We start from the raw sequence: 20,882 nt of genomic DNA on the forward strand, positions 1-20,882 counted from the left end.
TGTAGAAGAATAACTGCCATGTCGGTATCAGTGGCTCTGACACCTGGTTGTTGGCGACTAGAAACTGCATCAATGGCATAAAGGCATATCCTTGTATCGGCCTCTGGGTGATTGCACTCCAAGCGAGGAACAGGCATTACATCAACCATCCCACTGGCTCCTCTGAACCCCAAACATTGCATGTCGACCCCAACGTACAACTCCCTGCCATCAAGGCGAGCTGAATGCCACTGTTCAGCCCATTGTTTCACCAGAAAGCGGGGTAATTGCTGTTTGAAAGATGTCGACTTCAGTGCCTTCTCAATATTCCATAGACGAATCTGTTCTTGTCCTGTGATGTGTTAGACAGAATCTTCTGCACCACGGCGTTCACGCTCGTTACCCTTTATTGATGGTTCCTCGTAAGTGTCGAAGAGGAGGTCTACCCGTTTTGAGGGATGCGAGAGGACTGCAGGCAGCAAGTAACGTGAAAGTCCACCATACGTCGGAGGTAGATTTGGTGGAAGGCAGTGAATAATAAAGTTGCTATACTATCTATCACAGTAGCCTTCACCTTTGTTGCCGAACCATGCACTGCTACCCTGCTCTCAAGGACTGCGAAGAGATCACTCTTGGTTCCATGGGACATTGTAACCAGGGTGCCATCTGTTCTACACATTGTTAGAGAAACTGGAGTCAATGGGTATGTGAGGAGGTATTCATAGTCTACTTGCCTTTTCGCAACTATGATGGCAATCCGTCCAAACAGGTCTCTTGTGCACCTAAGTTCTTGTACGATTGGGTTACTTGTTCTCTTGTTTTTTTTGTGCCTTGTCTGCAAAAGTCTTCAGGCGGTTCTGAGTGATAGCTTTCTCGAATCTAACGGCATCACCTGCACACTCTGAAACGAAATCATCATGTTTTTCTCTACCTTTTTCTTCCACACTAAGTAAGGAATCTGTGATCTCATTGGTGGCAGCTTTCCCTGTCTGGATGTTTACAAGCGACTCTGATTCGAGATTGAAGGGATTGGCAAACCCTTCGATGGTCTTCAGCAGATTGCCCAGATCCTTATTGTCCCGTGAAATGCGGCTTGGGGTCAGCTCAGCCTGTGTGTCACTGGTTATATTCATTCCAGCCATTTCAAGCATGGCGCTAATGATTGCTGCTCTGGCACCCTTGGTTACACTCCACCGCAGATGGGCTGAGAAGTTATTAGTGGCGTCTGTGTACCCCGTCATCCTTGATGTTGCATCAGCATTTACTGTCTGCTCTAGAGTGAGATCTACCGGTACCCTGCTGAACTAATTGTCCGTTTGACGAATGCTAAACAGACCAGCGACTTGCATCTCCTTCAGGCCTGGGTGAGTTGTTGTAATGTTCATCAAATCAAGCTGATGCTTCCACATCCACCTTGCATAGTTTTCGTGATTGGTCCTGAAGAAAATGTCAGTAGTCTGCGTGAGGGCCCAAGTGTACAGGTCAACATTTGACTCTCAGATGGCTCTATTGATGATGTGATAGAGGTTCACTCTCTGGATGTACTGCATGTAAAACCTGGCAGTTGGTCCATGCTTGCCATCCAAGGTTGATTGAGTGTAGCGAGAGTATTCGTCGAAGAGCGTGATGAATGACGGTGTAGTGCACAGCTGGTCTCGAGCTTCCTTGTTGTCCAATGTCGATGCTTTGAACAGTGGGCTCACTCTTTGCACTCACTGTGTCCATGTCATGGTATGTGCTGCAGAATTGGTGAAAGTGCAGTGTTTCAAAAGCCAGTGCCAGTATTGGATGGAGCCTCTTACAGCGGTTGAAGTTCTTACATCCTATGATACCATTCAAGGAGCCAGGTGCGAGGACTTCAGCGTCAACTAACATATCTGCCATGCCAGATTATTTGATGACCTTTCCGATCGCTTTGAAGAGGCACATCTGTAGATGAAAGGCCCCAAACATAATGAAGATGTCGAATCTGGGGCGTTCTGTGACCTGGATCTTAATGGCCCTGTTCGCAACATCAAGGTCATATGTTACTCCACCATATGGCTGTCCACATTCCTGAGCACACTTTTGGGTGATGGGCAGTGTTTCTGCAACTACATCATTGCTAGTTGGTGAGCGATCAATATTTGGCATGTACAGAACCACTTGCTTTGGGAGATGGAACATACTGTAGTTCCAAGCATTGAACCCTGTCCACATAGGAATGCTTTCCATTCTTAGCACATGCATTACCATCCACAAGAAATCAAGCTTTTTTGATGGAATGGAAAGGTCTGTACTGGTACCCCGAAAGTTTTTGTTTGCGTAAGAGAAATCGTCCATTCGTGGCTTCTTCCTGTAAGGAGCTCGGGCTAAATCCGGAACATCCAATTTCCTCATCTTCCTCTTCCCACCCAACGATGGCAAAGGTCTATCTGTTGCTTGATCTTCAGTTAAGTCTCCATCTAGGCCTACTGCTTCCTGTGGCACTGAGGCTGGAGTGCTCTGAGCTTGATACATAATACCCTTCGTATCGTGGAGCGTGTCGGTACCTGAAAGTGTGTGTGTTAATATGTCGTAGTTGTCAAAAGCAAGTCCACAAGGTACTCCAGGAACTGAACCAGCAGGACAGTTCAGCTTTCGGTCAAAGATGGCATCGGCGAGGTCTGTCTCAATTTCCTCAATGGCGTGGTAGTTAAGCGAATGCCCCATCTGATTCAGCATTGTGAGAGTCTTCTTGCTTCCAGTCAGTGACTTCAAGGACAAACCCATCAAGATGTGGTTTCTAGGTTTTAGGTTACCATTCTTCACTGAAAACAGTACATCCTGACTTCATGAATCAGAGCGGTGCTTGACTGACTGAATATTGGCCAGTATTTGGTCCTCCAAGTAGTGTCTGAAAAAGTCTTGACAAGAACAGGTGGGTCCCCCTCGCCATTGTTGAGAGCTTCCACGGTCAGTGGATCTAGGAGGGGCTCTTTCATCACGGACTTCAAAGGCCTGTCTGAGTTGCAATGCAACTTTCGTAACCTAACTCTCAGGAGATGACTTAGTCATACACTGCCTTAATGGAATGATACTCAATGGCTGTGCTGTAGACTATCACACCTTGCTGGCGGAAGTCTGGGGAATGCAATAAAATCGTGTCAGGGAATTTCCTGGTCAGAAGGTCCCTCAGGTATTGCGCTTTGCTTTCTGAAGGGACCACTTCAAGTTGAGTGCAGAGGTCGGTGTATTGTTCATAAATGGATGCAATGTGTTCAGGTCTCTGTCGGTCAATGATGTTGTCTTTGATGTACGAATAGATACAGTCAAGAGGAAACTTGGGATTAACAGGCTCCTCGGCGATGGGTGGCAGCCCAAAGCTTTTCACCCTATCCACCCTCTCGATATATGTGGCATGACAACTGTGGTGAAACTGGGCTTCCTTAGCTATCAGGTCAACCCCACTGACTTTTACTAGTAAACATGCTTGCTTGAGGGTATGCACAATCTCTATAATCTTTTGTGCTGCTTGCTTGGTTTGCAATTTTCCTGGGAGCTCTTTTGTTCTGGGTGTTTTTTGACCTTTTTGTCACAAAATAAACATGAATCAGGGAAAATACCAAGAGTTGACACCCTTCTCCTAGACTCTTCACCACTAACAGTTGAAGCAGATGATGCAGAGCACAACACCTTTCTCTCTGGGCCTACAGTGTCATTCCCAATAGGCCTAGGTTGAGACTGAGTAGTAATGGCTGTAAAGTTCTTGTAGCACTTGCTGTGGTACCCATCACCATCTCCTGGATGACTTGGTAACACCTCAACAACTGCTCTGTATTTGGAAGATTGGTAGTTCTTACTTCCCTTCCTGGCCTTAGCAGCACGCTGAACAACTGCCCATTTATCTTGCTGCCAGGGAAGTAACTTGCTTGTCTCGGTCGGAACAACATGTATAAGACACTTTGAAGGCAATGACTGGTGGGCAGATGCTGTGAAGGGAAGACAAAAGAGACATGTGCGGTCTGTCATGAATTTCTCAATTACTGAAATACAGAACTACAGAATATGGACTGATTGACATTATCATTATCTTAGCCTACCATTATCATTTCCTTGGCTTGCCATTTTTATGTGAGATCATCAGGAGCCCTTGATAGCCTGGTGTTGGCGCAGTGGTTAGGGCAGCGGCTTGGGATCCAAGAGGTCCTGAGTTCAAGCCCCTTTGGGCCACTGAATAAATACACCAGAGGATTGACTCAGCCTGTCATCCTTCCGAGGTCGGCGAAATGAGTACCAGTGTACTGGGCCGGTGTATACCCGGTTAAAATAGGTGTACCATATCCCTGTGTCGTAAGAGGCGACCAGGGTTGTGTCAGGAAGGGCATCCGGTGTAAAACATGTGCCAAATCACGATGCGGATCATACGGATGATCCGCTGTGGCGACCCCTAACGGGAGCAGCCGAAAGAGGAAGAAGAAGATCATCAGGAGCCCTTGATTTAATGAGTTCCTAAAGAGAAGATAGGAAAAATAATAATGTGAAGTTATTATATAGCGCTTTATAATGTTGAACATTTTCAAAGCACTTCACATTTATTACCCCCAGCTATTGGCCTGTTCTTTCCAAGTTCTTTCTCCACTCCTTGGGGAGTATTACAGCCTGGCTGCTGTTTTCAGCACTCAAAACTTCTCATTCTCTGCCAGCCAGGTACCCATTACTCCTGGGTGGGGAGAAGCAAGTTTGGTCAAGTGCCTTGCCCAAGGACACAAATAAACAGATGGTGATCAGACCGGGAGTCGAACTCTGCATTCCCGCTCCTGAGTCTGACATTCTGCCACTACACCACTGCTTCCCCTAAAAAACAGTACTAATTCATATCTTTAGATCAATGAAATTAACCCATGGGCCTGGGGGTGTGGCAAAAGTGGCCGAAATAGCATCAGCGTCATTGAAGACCTGATGGAGGTCTTCTCAAAGGATGCTTTATAAAGTCAGTGTAGACCGAAAATAATAAGTACTGTACATGTAGTACACTTTTGCTTACCTTGTTTAGGATAAGTGTAGCTTTCAGTGTTCTGTCTTTTTCATGTCAATGTTGCTTGGTCCATATAATATGACTAGGCTTTGAATATTAGACTTGTAGTACTTCAGTGACGTCTTTGCCTCATATGTACTTTGTCAAATGAAGAGAAGAATGTCACGAAGTCTGGCTTCACTTTCACTTTTACACTCCACACGCAGTAGGTGTGTGTGTGTGTGTGACTGAATGCACAGGGGCAGCCTGTACATTCCAGTAAGAGTTGACAGTGGATGACCTGAATCTCATAGCGCGCAGGCACTGGGATTATAGTCTGTTTTCTGAGATGTCCTTGCTGTGTGATATTGTCCTGAGCTAAAAATAGTAACTTGATGCTAGTTGGCCGACAGAAATGTGTTGTGTATTGGGTGAATGTATAGCTGAACACCTGGGCCTAGGCAGATGTTAGGCCTAGTGGTTGCCAGGGCCAAATCCAAGAAGGATTTGCTCGACCGTCCTTGGTCCTTTTGAGCCCTTCTTAAGCCGAAACGCCAGGGACTATCCTTTCTTAAGTTACATTTTTGTGACAAGCTATGTGAGGGGATATTTCATTATCAATTTCAGCTTTGTTCTCAAAAGTGTAATTGAGACCCTTTTTGGACCCCCACTGGGGCCCTTCTTAAGTGCAAACCCCTGGAAATATTGTTTCTTAAGTTGTATATTTCTAACTAGTGATATGAGGGGTGTCATCAGTGTGAATATCAGCGTTGTTCTCAAAAGTGTAAATGTCACTTTTTTGGGGGGTTTGGGACCCTGCCTCCCCTAAAGGCCAGGAATGCCATTCTTAAGAAATTGGTTTTATTCATCCCCCATATTGTTTTTCTTCTGTTTATTTCTTATTTTTCTATTTCCGCTGGCAACTTGCGGGTTCTTTTGATTTAAAAATCATTTTCTCAGGAACGGTAAGTTCGATCGACATGAAATTTTCACCATCGTATGTATCTTTTTTGATAGCATACTTGATTGATAATTGTGACGTCATAGGTCACGTGGTACGGGCGCCATATTGAAAAAAACGATAAACTTTGGACCTCTGTATCTGAAACCGTGCAATGGCAATTTTTTTTGCTTCATACATTTTAATGAACTCCCCATGGGGAACACGGGTGATTTTTTTTTTTTTTTTTTCGTGACGTCATCGGTGAAGCGGAATCCCGGTGAAAATTCGTCAAGTAGAACGCTGCATAGGAAAAATCTGAAATTTCTTGAGCATCGTCTACACAACAATTCACCGTAGAAAAAAAAAATATTATGACGTCATAGGTGATTTGGTTCGGCAGCCATCTTGTTTTGAATTTTTTTTTTTTTAATCTTCTCCAGAACGGCTGGACAAATTGAGGCAAAACTTTACACACACGTTCCCCATGACGTCCTTTTACAAGTTTGTTAATTTCTTATTGATAGGTCACATGGTTTGGTGGCCATATTGAATTTACCTTAAAACCTTCAAACATCCTCTTCAATACGGCTGGTCAGATCAAGGGGAAACTTCACAAATGTATTTTCCTTGGGAAGTTGATATAAGTTTGTTAATAAATAATTGATAGGTCACATGGTTTGGCAGCCATGTTGGATTCAGGAAAATATTAAATAATGTTTTCCCGGGAACTACTAAACCCATCGAAGTGAAAATTTGCATCTGTCATCTACCTCTATCGACATACATTGTAAAAATTATGACATCACAAGTCGCATGGTTTGGCAGCCATCTTGGATAGAAAAACGCACCTTATGCGATTAACATGAAACTTCACACACGTGTTCCACTACATGATTGGAAACAGAATTTAAATTTTTGATGTCATCAGTCACATGGTTCGTCAGCCATCTTGGATTGAAAATTAATACATTTTTAAAATCTTCTCAGAACAGCTGGACAGATTGAGGCAAAAATTCACTCACACTTTCCCCAAGACGTACTTTCACAAGTTTGTTAATTTCTTATTGATAGGTCACATGGTTTGGCAGCCATGTTGGATTTAAGAAAAATATTAAATGTTTCTCGGGAACTACTAAACCCATCGAAGCCAAAACTTGCATCTATCATCTACCTCTATGTCTACATACATTGTAAAAATTATGACTTCACAAGTCACATGGTTTGGCAGCCATCTTGGATAGAAAAACGCACCTTATCCGATTAACACGAAACTTCACACACTTGTTCCAATACACGATTGGAAACAGAATTTAAATTTCTGATGTCATCAGCCACATGTTTCGTCAGCCATCTTAGATTGAAAATTAATAAATTTAAAAAATCTTCTTCTCAGAACAGCTGGACAGATTGAGGCAAAAATCCACACACACTTTCCCCAAGACATCCTTTCACAAGTTTGTTAATTTCTAATTGATAGGTCACATGGTTTGGGGCCATATTGAATTTACCCTGAAACCTTCAAACATCTTCTTCTCAAGACGGCTGGTCAGATCAAGGGGAAACTTCACATACCTATTGCACCCGAGTCGTGAATATAAGTTTGTTAATTTCTAATTGATAGGTCACATGGTTTGGCGGCCATGTTGGATTCAAGAATTATATTAAATAATGTGTTCTCTGGAACCACATAACTTATCGAAGCGAAACTTGGCAGCTATAATCTACCCCCATGCCTGCATATACGGTAAAAATTATGTTGTCACAAGTCACATGGTTTGGAGGCCATCTTGGATAGAAAAATGCACCTTGTCCGATAAACACGAAACTTAAAAAGCATAATCCACTTCCCCATTAGAGGAGGATTTTAAATTTATGTTGTAATAGGTCACATGGTACGGCAGCCATATTGGATTGAAAATTAATGACTTTAAAAGTCTTCTTTGAAATGGCTGAACAGATCGAGGCGAAACTCCACATGTATGACCGACTCTCCATGACGAACAAAAAGTTCTTCCTCCCCCCTTTTGATGTACGATGCATCGTTTGGCAGCCATATTGGATTGAAGGGAAAAGATTAATTAATGTGTACTCTGGAACTACTGCATTAATAAATGTGAAACTTCAGTTTTGTGATGGAACAGTCATGTGGAATGAAGGGTTTAAATTTCAACTTGATCGGCCCCATGGTTTGGCAGCTATGTTGGATTGAAGGGGAAATATTAAGTGATATTTACTCTGGAACCGCTGTGTCAATATATGTGAAACTTCAAAATTATAATCTAGTCGACGTGTGAAACGTAGGTTTAAAATTTCAATTTGATCGGCCACGCGGTTTGGCAACCATAATTATTTAATTATTTGAATCTGAGAACTTTTAGATTTGTTTTTTCCAGAAGGCTCATTTGGCTGCACCTGCATGCGTTTGAGGGTACAGGAATAACAATTCAATTGATGCCGACAATGTCCCCAGGAAAAAGGGCTGACTGCATACGGAATACATAGATTGAACACTTTGTGCTACCCGGTTCGTAACTCGTCAGTCCTGCGCTGTATCGAAGCAGGGCTGTATTTGTATCACTATTAAATAATGTTTTCTCTGGAACCACTGATCCTATCGAAGGGAAACTTTGCAACTATCATCTGCAAAAAGTCTCGTGTTGTATCAAAGGTGGACGTCTGGGTACCCGGTCATCACTGCCAGCAGGTTATAAAAGTGGCAGTTCTAGTTGTTATTGTTATTTTAATGCACTAGCTGAATTAACTTTTTCATCTTTATTTTCTTCATTCCCTCTTAACTTGTCTCAGTGGCTGACTTATTGTGCAAATTATATTATTTTCATATTGAGAGAATGGTGGGCTAATTTTTTTTTTCCTTGCAGGGATCATCTCCTGAACATGTTCAATGGCGAGAACCAAAGAAACTTACGGATGGCTTGTGCTCTCTTTACGAAGCTGCTATGTGTCTCTTTGAGGAGGTATATTGTGCATGGGAAATCAAGATATGTTTAATTATGTTATAAACAGATAAGGTAGGTCTCTAACTTTTGTAGAGCTCACTGCGCCTTTTGGAGCTGTCTCGTGTGGGTTTGATTCCTGACCCTACTATAAACTGACTGGTGTTTCACAGGCAGGACATCGATAGCATCATCGAGTGTGCCATCGGTCAAACGGGGCATAAAACAAGAGACCCATCTGCCATTGTTTGTTGCTGGTGTTTTTAGGTTAAATATCTGATTTTAAGGAAGAGGCAATTGTTGTTTGCCACATGGCTAAATTGCAACTGTCAACTAATGTTGAGGGCCTCCACATCCATGCCTCAATGGTGATGCAATTAGCAAGCCAAATTAGTCAGTGTGTGTGTCTGTGTGTGTTTTGTGTCAAGTTAACTCGCAAAACAGCCTAGAGAAAGGTGAAGGTGGTATGGCGGGTTGATTAGAGGTGTGGGGCTCTAAACTCATTACTTTAGGCTGTTCAACTGATGTCAAAGTTGGGGCATTCACCATCGGACACTGTTTCTTGTTAACGAGACTTTCAAATGCTTGGGTTATTCATTGTTAAAAATGGTTAGCTGTTAAAAAGATAAGCAATAAATTCCAATCACCTATTTCCACCCATAATGGATTTTTTTTCCATTTATTTAGCCTTCTGACTGGAGAGTTGTGTTTTGTAATCGCTACTTGAGGTCATCCCGAAAGTCGGGTCGTCCGTGTAACTTTTTTCCCAGTAAAAGGCCATAACAGCAAAACATCTAGGTTATTGCAAACTTGCATATATGCCGTCTTGTTCTTTGCTGATATGCTCGGTAAATATGAAGTAACTCTTACTATGTGTGGTTTCAGCATTTCAAATAATGCTATCTTAAAAAAAAAATCAATTCTTACCAACACTTGTCTACAATTGAACCGTTCAGCAATGGTGATCTTTTCTGGGAGGAAAGTCAAATGTGCACAATGGTTCAGACAGACAGGCAGGCTTTCCTCCAAATGATACGAGGACAATTTTGCTCTTATTGATGAACTCTTGCTTTGAGGTTGGTGCATCACATTGTCACAATGGATCTGGTGGAAAATAAAGGTGATGGCAAAATGGGTGCCACATGTGCTCAGGAAGGAGCAGAGACTGAACCAGGTCGCTTTGTTGCTCCATGTTAACAGCAGCTTTGGCATTTTTTTTTAAGGGGGTGGGGGGAGTGTGAGAGGTTGGTGGCACTTTATTGAACTTCCAGTTGTGCCACCTGGTTTTGTCTCCAACAATGAGCTGCATCATTTTTTTTTTTTTTGTATACCTTGGTCGAGGCTCGTATGAGAGCTAACACACAACTCACAGCAAGGAGGCATGAGACAAGAGGGGCGGGAGTGGAAGGGACAAAACAGTGGGGAACAGACACATTAGGTGAACTGTGGAAGGGAGAGGGATGGGGATGGGACGGGGAACATGGCGAAGAGAAGATGGACATTTCAGGGACTTTCAGGAAGGAGAGCAGGAGAAATGAAGGAAGAGGGCTTGGGTGGATTATCGGGGGTAGAAAAGATCGAGGATTTGGATGGGGGAAGATAAGAGGTGGTGGTGAACAGCTGTTTTGAAAGCCTGGAGAGAAGAATGGGAAAGAATAGAGTGAGGAAGTTTATTCCAAAGGCGGGAAAAAAGAGGAATGAAAGAGTGAAGATGAGCAGTGATTCGTGATTTTGGTAGTTTTACCAGAAGGGGGTTGTTGGCGGACCTTGAGCGCCCTGTGGAAATGTGGTGGGGACAAATCGCAGAGAGAGCAGGGGGGGCAAGGCTTGAGAGGAGTCGGTATAAGACAGAAAGACCACCGACCAACCTGCGGTGATTGAGTGAGAGGCCCAAAGACTCAGCTTCATTGCGGGAGATGCCGATGATCTTAAATGCCCTGGTTTCGACAGCGTGAAGCCGAGAAAGGTGGGAGGCAGGAGCACCAGCCCAGAGGGGAGAGCAGTACTCCATCAGGCTACGGACAAAGTCATTGCTGGAGGATCATTGCTACGGATCATTGCTGGAGAATAAACCTCATCCCACATCTACAAGCCAGAACTTGTTTGGTATATAGTATATAGTTCAGCAGATTGAACATGCTTGACTCACCATGTTCACAAAAGGCCAAATGATAAGAAGGCATTAATTATCAAGGTGCTTCACTTTAACAAATATTTTTTTTACAACCATATTCTAATCTCATGAAAATGGGCAGTGGATAAAAAAAAACACATTGGTCTTTTATGATTGATGCCATCCTCCTCATTGCTGTCTCTGACCTACTGTAGTGCTGGAAGTAGGTTTAGCCTTAACCACCATATTTACTGAAATGTAATCAGTACGACTTCCACTTATTCTGCAGAATGAAAAGCGAGTGTGGGACAAAAAGTTTTGCATTTTCTGGAGAGGTTAACACTGCCATGTCCACTGCATTGAGGACACTTCAGCAGGAAGATTTAATTGCCAGGATCAAAAAGTTGGCTGCAGGATGCAAGTTCACTTAAGAGGATAGAGATCATGTGGAATAATGAAGTGCACTGTACAGAGCATTGAGATTATGTAAAATATGAATAAAGTTTGTCCATGGTTCTATGTCTATTTTGTAGGTATGGTGAGAGAGTGTTTAGGATGACCCTCCGACATATCACATGGTTATAGGTAGAGTCAAATCAATTTTATATGTACTGTTCTTTTCATTCTCTTATGTCTTGATCCATTCTATGTTCTAGCTCCCCCACAAGCCTCTACACTGTAAACAAAAAACATGTTTTATCATGTAATTACTCATGTCACATGTTGGGGATTTAGCAAAGAATGACTAGATTGATTCCAGGGATAAATACAAGTATAGAATAATCTCCGGGAAGTGACAGTCGGCTAACAGGATGGCCTAAAGGGAGCACACTCAGCTCTCCCATGTCTAGCCTGTAGTCGAATATCAACCCAGTTATAAACACATTCGTGGGTTGGCCGGTATATTATTGTGTCGGCCATCCCACATTGTCCTTTGCCAAGAGTAGGCCAATTATCTTCATCATCTTGGCCAAATTACAAATTCCCATCACCTTCAGTAAAACCAACATCGGATCTTGCTAGCCTGTTCATGAAAGGTTTGGACCAATCATGTTCCCGAGTTGAGCCCCCAAGACTGGGAATAATTAGGGCCATTAAAGTAGTAGTTTTAGTTCGTGGAAGTCTGGCAGGATACCCTAAACTAGAGCTATGTAGCCTTACCTCTGAGGTGGCCAAGATTCTAATCCCAATCCAGCTCTAAATTGTCATCCTGGTTTATTGCAGGCAGACACAATAGGGGTGTGTGTGTGTGTGTGTGTGTGTGTGTGTGTGTGTGTGTGTGTGTGTGTGTGTGTGTGTGTGTGTGTGTGTGTGTGTGTGTTTTTTTCCCTTTGGATGGACATCCCTTCTGCTGGCATGAGTAGTTGGTGGATGTTCAAGATTCCATGGTGTCCTTTGAAGATTAGGCAAATTATCGCTGGCATCCTAGCTGAATTACAAATTCCTGTCCTGACTGATAGGAAGGCAACAGCAAACTACCCAGCATATCGTTTGCTAAAGAACAACTTCAGTACCAATAACTTTCTGTAAAGAGTATGGTTCATTGATGATGATGAATCGTACAGTAGTGGTGATTGAGTGACTGTTTTTTTTTTTTCATGTTGAGGAAGGTACATCAGGTCCCCTCATCACTTCCTTTCTCATGTAAAAATCTAACATTTAGCATTGATAATGTAATTATTGAAGGACTTCCAGCATTCATTCAAAGTGCCTTTTTGGCACGAGGGATGTGGAAAACACCTGATTGATTGTAAGTTACCACATAATGTAATTTCCTCATGTAATAATCTTTCAGCATGTGCAACTCATGCACCCTCAGGTTTTTAGAAGTGATGCAAGGCATTCTGAGGAAATTCAAAACGCTCTTTCTGAGATACCCATGTGTGGATCATCCCCAAAACACAATTATTGCATTATTTAACAATTCATTACATGCCATGTCTACCAGAAAATCAGAGGAATAAATTGAACACCTTCAAGTGGGGTCTTCCATTAACCATGTTGCAAGGCTTTTTAAGTAAGGAGAGGAACTATTTATGACCTCAGAAGATGTTGATAAACCCACTGGATCAACAAGAGATATCCCAACATGTCGAACTCCCAGGGTAACGGCTCCCGCTCAAGACTGATACATTCACATGACCCATCAACACAATCCATTTAAAGCTGCCCATAGTATTGTAAACACATGCCATGGACCTCACAGGATAAGCGTAACGCCGTCTTGAGGCATCTCCATGATGCAGGGATCTGTGATCTTCATCCTGTTTCGCATCCAAGACTTGTACCTTGATGCATCCAAGCATGCTTTCAGTGGTCAAATCAGCATGTCTGATGGACATGGAGATATTTGGCAAGTATTATGTTTCGTGACGATTCCTGGTTTCTCCTTGAAAGGCTCTAAATGACCTCTAAATGGAAAATCAAGATATGTTTAATTATCATCCTTATAAACCCGGCCATGCACGGGTTTATAAGAAGTAATGAACGATATGTCTGTGTCCAGGAAGCTGCAAAAAAAGTGAAAGTGTCATGATGTGGGGTGGTATGCTGAAAACTTTCACACCGACTTCATCCGTATCCATGGTAACTTGATGGCAGATCGATACATTGAGATCTTACAGCAACATGCTGCCTACCCTTCAACAACATGGTCCAGTAATCATCTTTCAAAGGAACGTTCGAACGTGGAACGTTTTTGTCAATGCCAACATATATCATGACACCCTGACCTGCCATCTTGCCAGAATTCAATCCAATTGAGCATCTCTGGGATATCATGCATCGTGGTATTGAAACCTTGTCAAGGCAGCCACAGACCCTTAAACATTAGCTGATTCTTGTGTGGAATGCCATTCCCAAAGGTTTAGATTTGGTGCTCATACAGTCAACATGATTGTGGTGGAATGCAGTGATTGCTGCCGGAGGTGGACATACCCGGTATTGAGATTGTCACTTCCACATTGGTTCCCTATGTGAAATAATTCGCCACTACGCAGCATTACGTGATTAGGCACAATGGAATGGACGTGCAATTATTCAGCATTTATTTTGTTTGAGGTTTGCACCGCATCTGTGTCCCATGATGTCGCATACATAAATCGCGTCAACAACAATGACGTGTTTGTTTGTTTTTTTATGGCAGATAGTGTAAATGTTTAAAATAAGAGTACCTGACTTGGTGGTGTAATGTTTAGAGCATGGGCTCCTGAGTCTGGAAGGTCGGAGGTTCAAACCCTAGCCAAGTTGTACCGAAGCCTTAAAAAACGGTACATGCTGCTTCATTGTTTGACGTTCAGCATTTATAAGGTTAAGAGCATGGACAATTCCCAAAGGTTGGCATCTATGGAGAAGAGAAAATTCCTCCTGAGAAAATGCTCCGCTGAGTGCAGTGAGAAGTGTGGCGGCGTCACGATGTCGCTGGTACCCCTGGTACTCCAGGAAGTAATGGCATTTCCCCTAAGCTCAGTGGCTGTGTTTGTCTCGTGTGTGGGTGTGTGTGCATGCATGTGTGTGCATGTGCGTTTGTTGCTTCTTGAAGTTAACTTGCAAAACAGTCTCGATTTTACATGAAGGTGGTGTGGAGGGTTGATTAGTGTGCTCTACTATGAGCCTTAGATCATGTGTATAAAAAAACAACACCAAGAGTATTGATAAAACTGAACGACAGTTTTCTGTTTTTTCTTTTTACTGATGTGGTTAGTGGTAGAATAAGAGAGCATTGTTGAGAGTGAAAAAGAGGAGGGCGAGAAGTGAAAACAGATACAAGGCAGTGGTATTTTACACAGAGAGGAGTTAACATGTGGAAGGAGTGTGTGGCATCACTGGATTAGAGTCCTGTTGTAATATTAGTCATATCAGCTGTAGACTTGCATGTAAATTCAGAATGGTGATATATATATATATATATATATATATATATATATATATATATATATATATATATATATATATATATATATATATATATATATATAATATATATATATATATTTTGCAATTCCATACTTAGCATTGAGATTTTTGGACTATATTACTTTGTTGTCAAGAACATACTGCTTGTTAATTTCCTGCAGGTTTGTCACATGGCTCTGGAGTATACACACTTGTGTGTGAGTGCTGATGGTGGGCAGCCTGTTGATGGCTCTGTCGTGTCAGAGACAAGTGAAGTGTATGTTTGGGGAAGTAACAGCAGCCATCAGCTTGCTGAAGGTGCACAAGAAAAGATACTGCAGCCAAAACGTGCAACTGGTTTTGCCAATGCCCAGACAGTGAGCTCCCATCAATCTTCAGCACCACTGCTGAATTGTCTTTTTCTTTGTCAAATTTTTTTTATTCTCACTTAATTATCCTTTTTATTTTCTTACATTTACAAAGACCTCCAAGCCTCTTTGCTTGCCTTTTGCAGTTTGCCTCATGCTGTGCATGTTTTGTGGGCAGATTGAAGCAGGACAATACTGCACTTTCATGATAGCGGCTGATGGCTCAGTGCGAGCTTGCGGAAAAGGCAGCTATGGACGCCTTGGGCTGGGTGATTCAAACAACCAGTCAACGCTCAAAAAGCTTACTTTTGAGCCACAGCATACAATCCGGTGCATCTCGTCCTCAAAGGGCTCCGATGGACATACACTTGCAGTTACTGTCGAGGGTGAAGTGTTCAGCTGGGGTGATGGAGACTATGGTAAGCTGGGACATGGAAATAGCTCCACACAGAAGTACCCCAAAATCATCCAAGGTTCTCTCCAGGGAAAGGTGAGCAATGCTGTATTAATTGAAAGTATTGCGAATTGCTTTTATATATACAAGTACCTAAGTTCATGGAAAGTGTAACAACAGGGGAAAAGAGATCAGGAGACAAAATGAGGCAAAGGGAAAATGATGGAACTTGGCAAATGGATACACCACTACATAAGGAGAGGAATTGTAAAAAGATGAAGACAGTGTCTCACCATGTGTAGCAAAGTTCAGAAATGGAGAAAGTAGGAATATTTTTTGGGAAGAACATTGTTTCTGGTTATTTATTTTAAAATTATTTTACACAGATATCCAGAGGTTATAGCTCGTATCCAAAGGTTTTATGTTATTTTACTCATATCCAAAGGTTATAGCTCTGTGCCAATTTCAATCACTGCCACCTGTGAATTGGGCACATAGATCTCAACACTTGAACACTTGTTTTGGTGCAACCAGTCAATAAAACAGACAAATCGGTTTCTTATATGGTGCTATCCATTAAAAAAAAAGAAGGAATCTGTGCTTTATGCCTTCACAGTGCAAGAAAACTTGGTAGTAAACATTCACAAAACAATTACAAGTAATAAGTTTTTATTTCAAACGAAATTAAATTAAAAGATAAAAAACCAGAGTTCATAGAAGACCTCACCTCACACAGTCATGAGAAAAAGGACATGGGAAAGGTCTTTTAAAGTGTCGCTTTGTGTTTTGTCTTTGTGTTTTTTGTTTTTTTGCACCACCATATTTGTTTGAATGCTGAATCTCACAGTTAGTCTGCCATCAGGGCATGAGGGGGCATTAATATTTTTCCAAGTACACACTGTACTGCTAGAACTTTTTGAAAGTTCCAAGAAGGCAATTTGTGTTCAAGTATATAATTCAATCAAAATAAAATAAAGGTTTTAACGGCTAGAAAAAAAACGAAACAAATGTTTTTCGGAACTTTACCGCCGTTTATGCACCTATTTTGATGCCACATTATTTAACGTTACATTAGTTCTTCGTGCCTGTTGTTTGTGTCCTTTATGACGTCCCGAAAAACTGTAAGTTTTCTGTTTGGAATGATCTTCAATTTTGTTTGACTGTCAGACGAGCAGACAAACTATAACAATTACTTTCCTCCTCTCTGTGTACGTGGGCTTGCGACGAGATGCCGTACAATTTGGCAAATTCAGAGCCAAAGTACTGCTAAACTATAGGTTTGTGTTCCGATTAATGTTTCCGATTCATGTTAAGTCTTGGCTAAGAGATATAATAATTATACAAAATTCAATTGAAATTAAGTTGTTCTTTGATCATAGACTGACATCAGTAGGCAGACAGACAAAGTGAACATTTGCTTCGTCCTGCTTTTTGCTTGACTCACGCGGGGTAATAGTGTCGGGCTGTGTGCAGGGCACCGCTGTCGAGCGCGATTGTTTCCCTTTCAATGTGTTGATATAGTGCATTGTGTTCTACTGGTCTGCATCAAGTACTTGTTTGTATTTGTATGCCTCCTTAGGGGAAGGCCAGGGGCGTTATGTTTTCGGATTTTCTAGCCGGCTCTCCGTCTGTCCATTATCGGATTAATGTTATGCCGATAACTTGCGAACTACCGAAGGGATTTCAACCAAACTTGGCAGAAGTATGGATTGTAATACAACGTTGAACTGATTTTATTTTGGGTTTCAAAGGTCGAAGGTTGTGCCCTTTAATTAATAGTCATATTAACGCAATAACCTATGAACAGGTCAGGTAGGTCAGGTATGGGAGCATGTGCCAGAACAGCGCGTCGCTGCGTCCACTTTCCGCCGGTACTCCAGGGGCCTCCGTCTGGCCATCCCCCAGGCAGATGCCAGGCCCATCCCCATCTCCTTGAGATGATGGTCAACCTGCTGCAACCACAAGGCATGTGGTCGGCCCACTGGCCTCCTCCACTCATGAGACTCCCTCGCTGAGAGAATCTGGTGAGCAGGATCAGCGTCAGGAAAACGAGCCACATGTCGATACAGCCGCAACTGACGCTCACGGACTATGCAGGTAACAAATCTCATCCGAGTTTCTCTCAGCAACCGCTCGTTGGACACAAAATCCGATCAGCGATAGCCAAGGATTCTCCGAAGAGACCTGGTACCAAAGGAATTAAGTCTCCGTCTCAGATCCTTGGTCAGAGTCCAAGTCTCGCATCTATAGAGCAAGACTGGAAGTACCAAGGACCTGAAGACTCGGACTTTCGTCCTCGCGCACAGGTACCGGCAGCGCCACACCCCATGATCCAGTGAATCCATGACTCCCCAGGCCCGACCCAGACGTCTATTGACCTCTGACTCGCAGCCAGCAGAGACATGAATATCACTGCCAAGGTAAGTGAATCTCTCCACGACCTCAACATCCTCACCACAAACAGACACAGACAAGACAGCAGCATCCAAGATGTCACCGAAAGCCTGGATCTTAGTTTTGACCCAAGAAACCCGTAATCCTAGTGGCTCCGACTCCTCATTCAGCACCTCGAGGGCCCCCAAAAGGATGTCTAAAGTCTCCACAAAGATGACTGCATCATCTGCAAAGTCAAGGTCCAAGATCTTGACATTCCCAAACGATGCACCGCAGCTCGATCTCTCCGACATCCTCCCTAAAATCCAGTCCATATAAGTGCTGAAAAGTGTGGGGGCCAGTACACACCCCTGACGAACTCCAGTAACAACTGGAAATAAGTCAGAGATGGTACCACCACACTTCACAGCACTCTCAGTACCAGAGTAGAGTTCAGACATCAGATCGATCAGTTTTGGTGGTACCCCACGAAGACCAAGAATCCTCCAGAGGACATCCCGATTCACTGAATCGAACGCTTTACAGAGATCAACATAGGCTGCAAGCAGCCCCTGCCGAAACTCTCGTCTGCGTTCGGTGAGGACACGAAGGGCAAGGATACGGTCAATCGTTGACCTCTTTGGTGTAAAGCCTGACTGCTCTGGACGCTGGTGCTCAAGCAGATGGTGGCGAACCCTATCAAGAATTATCCGAGCAAAGACCTTGCCCGGCACTGAGAGCAGCGTCACCCCTCGGTAGTTGTTGCAGTCTTGGCGATCACCCTTCCCTTTCCAGAGAGGGACAACAAGGCCCCTCTTCCAGTCAGTTGGGATGATGCCTGTGTTCCAGGCAGAGCACAAAACTGCATGCAACGACACGAGTGCAGCATTTCCACCAGCCTTGAGAAGTTCAGCATGGATGCCACAGATCCCTGGAGCTTTGCCCCGTTTCAACTGGTTCACCGCAGCCCGTGTTTCCACAAGCGAAGGTGGACCACAGTTGATTCGAGGGTCAGCAACAGGGATTGTAACACCCCTGACGTCCAACTCGACAGCTGGGGGATCAGCCTGGTACAACCGCTCAAAGTAACCGGCCCAGCGGGCCTTCACTTCAGACTCATCTGTCAAGAGCCTACCACTCTCTGCTCGAACTGCAGTGCTCCGAGGGATGGGCTTGGATGAACGCAATGCGCGAATTCCCCTGTAAGCGGGACGAGAATCACCTGTCCACAGGTGATGCTCTACCGCCTCACAGATTCCTCGCACATAGGCCTCCTTGTCCACCCTCAGTGCACGTACAGTTTTACGCCTCAGCTCCCTGAACAGCTCAGCTCTGCCATTCAGCCTGGCCCTGCGACTCTGGTCAATGGTATCCAGTGTCCCTTGATAGACAAAATTCTTCTTTGCCCTGCGGTGAGCTCCAAGACATCCACCGGCAACATCAAGGACGGTGGTCTTGAAGGCACTCCACAACTCTTCAGGACCCCCCAAAGCACCCAGACCCCCCAAGTGTCCACTCAGCCTGTCCGCAAACTCCTCAGCTACTCTCTCATCCCTGAGCTTGGCAACATCCAGCCTAGGCTGGGATGGTACCATTCTCCAGGATTTAAGGTGCAGCTTTAGAGTTGCTACAACAAGCCTGTGGTCAGTATTGAGGAACTGAGCACTCCGGTAGACCCTGCAGTTCTGGATCATCCTCCAACGACCGTCAATGAGGACATGGTCAATCTCCTTTGGCACACCGCCAGCGTTGGAATTCCAAGTCCAGCGATGAGCTTGTGGGCGCTGAAACCATGAACCAGCCACCCTAAGTCCATGACTTCTTGCAAAGTCAAGGACCTTAGTGCTATTCTGGTTCATAGTTCCTGACCCATGGGGACCAACACACACCTCATAACCATCCCTATCAGTTCCAGTCGATGCATTGAAATCCCCCAAGACTAGAAGTGTATCTCGTCTGGGGCACTGATCAACCACAGACTCGAGCGTGGCGTAGAATGCATCCTTCACCGTGAGATCACTCGCCTCAGTCGGAGCATAAACAGAGACCACGGAAATGACACCTAAGGAGTGACTAATCCTTAATCTCATAATACGCTCGTTGACCGGTGTTACCTCAATTATCATTGGGGTCAGCTTATTGGACACAGCTACAGCAACTCCTTGGGTATGGTAACCATCAGAGCGACCAGACCAATAGTCGGTGTAACCACCCACCATTATCTCGCCGCAATCCGGTCTCCGAAGCTCAGAGAGAACTGCAATCCCGATGTCCAAACGCTTGAGCTCAGATGATAACAGAGACAGGTGATCATCCTCTCTTAGGGATAGGACATTCCAGGCACCCATCCGAAGGGACCGCCTCAGGTTAACCCAAGGAGACCGCCGTCTGGTGGACGACACCTCAGCACCACTCCGACACACTCTCCCGCAATCTGACCCAGGGATGTTACCCCGTGGTTTCCCTCCTATCATCAAAGATCGGGGGTCCCGAAGGCTTTGCCCCAATCTCGTCATCCGGTGAGCTGCCCTGCGAAGGGAAGCTGCACAGGAGGTACTCCCACGGAGTGGGTTTTCAGATTTTTTTTTGCCTTTTTGCGTTTTGCGGAATGAATGGTTTTACGGTGGCCGGAGTGCAAATCCTGCCACCAACCTCCTAATGAAAGTAACCCAACTGCAGGAGGACGTCCGCAGACACAGTTGGGCACTAGATTTGGGTGGCCGTTGGCTCACAAAGAGCTCCTCCGCCCTTTGACAGGTTTTGTTTTTAATCCTGCTGGGTGTCCATATCCAAACACCCTCCTCACCAGAAAACCTGGTGGGGGGGACGGTTTAGTCGCCGACAACCCGACCATGGAACAGGTTAGTACAGGTTTACATGGTACCTGTA

At 44.0% G+C, this 20,882-nt stretch overlaps 1 protein-coding gene across 8 annotated transcripts in view; it reads left to right on the forward strand.

The window, feature by feature from the left end:
* Positions 1–20,882, forward strand: part of HERC1 (HECT and RLD domain containing E3 ubiquitin protein ligase family member 1) — a 964,782-nt gene that overhangs the window by 40,457 nt on the left and 903,443 nt on the right. For all 8 annotated transcript variants that reach the window (XM_085850311.1, XM_085850306.1, XM_085850308.1 and 5 more), the window contains exons 5-7: positions 8,777–8,872; positions 15,041–15,235; positions 15,405–15,716. In XM_085850311.1, coding sequence (XP_085706437.1) covers positions 8,777–8,872; positions 15,041–15,235; positions 15,405–15,716 — 603 coding nt within the window. The remainder of the gene's footprint in view (positions 1–8,776; positions 8,873–15,040; positions 15,236–15,404; positions 15,717–20,882) is intronic.

This window comes from Eptatretus burgeri, chromosome 12 (assembly GCF_056783735.1).
Source record: "Eptatretus burgeri isolate ZD-2024b chromosome 12, Ebu_testis_v1, whole genome shotgun sequence".
In the NCBI taxonomy this organism is placed as follows: Eukaryota; Metazoa; Chordata; class Myxini; order Myxiniformes; family Myxinidae; genus Eptatretus; species Eptatretus burgeri.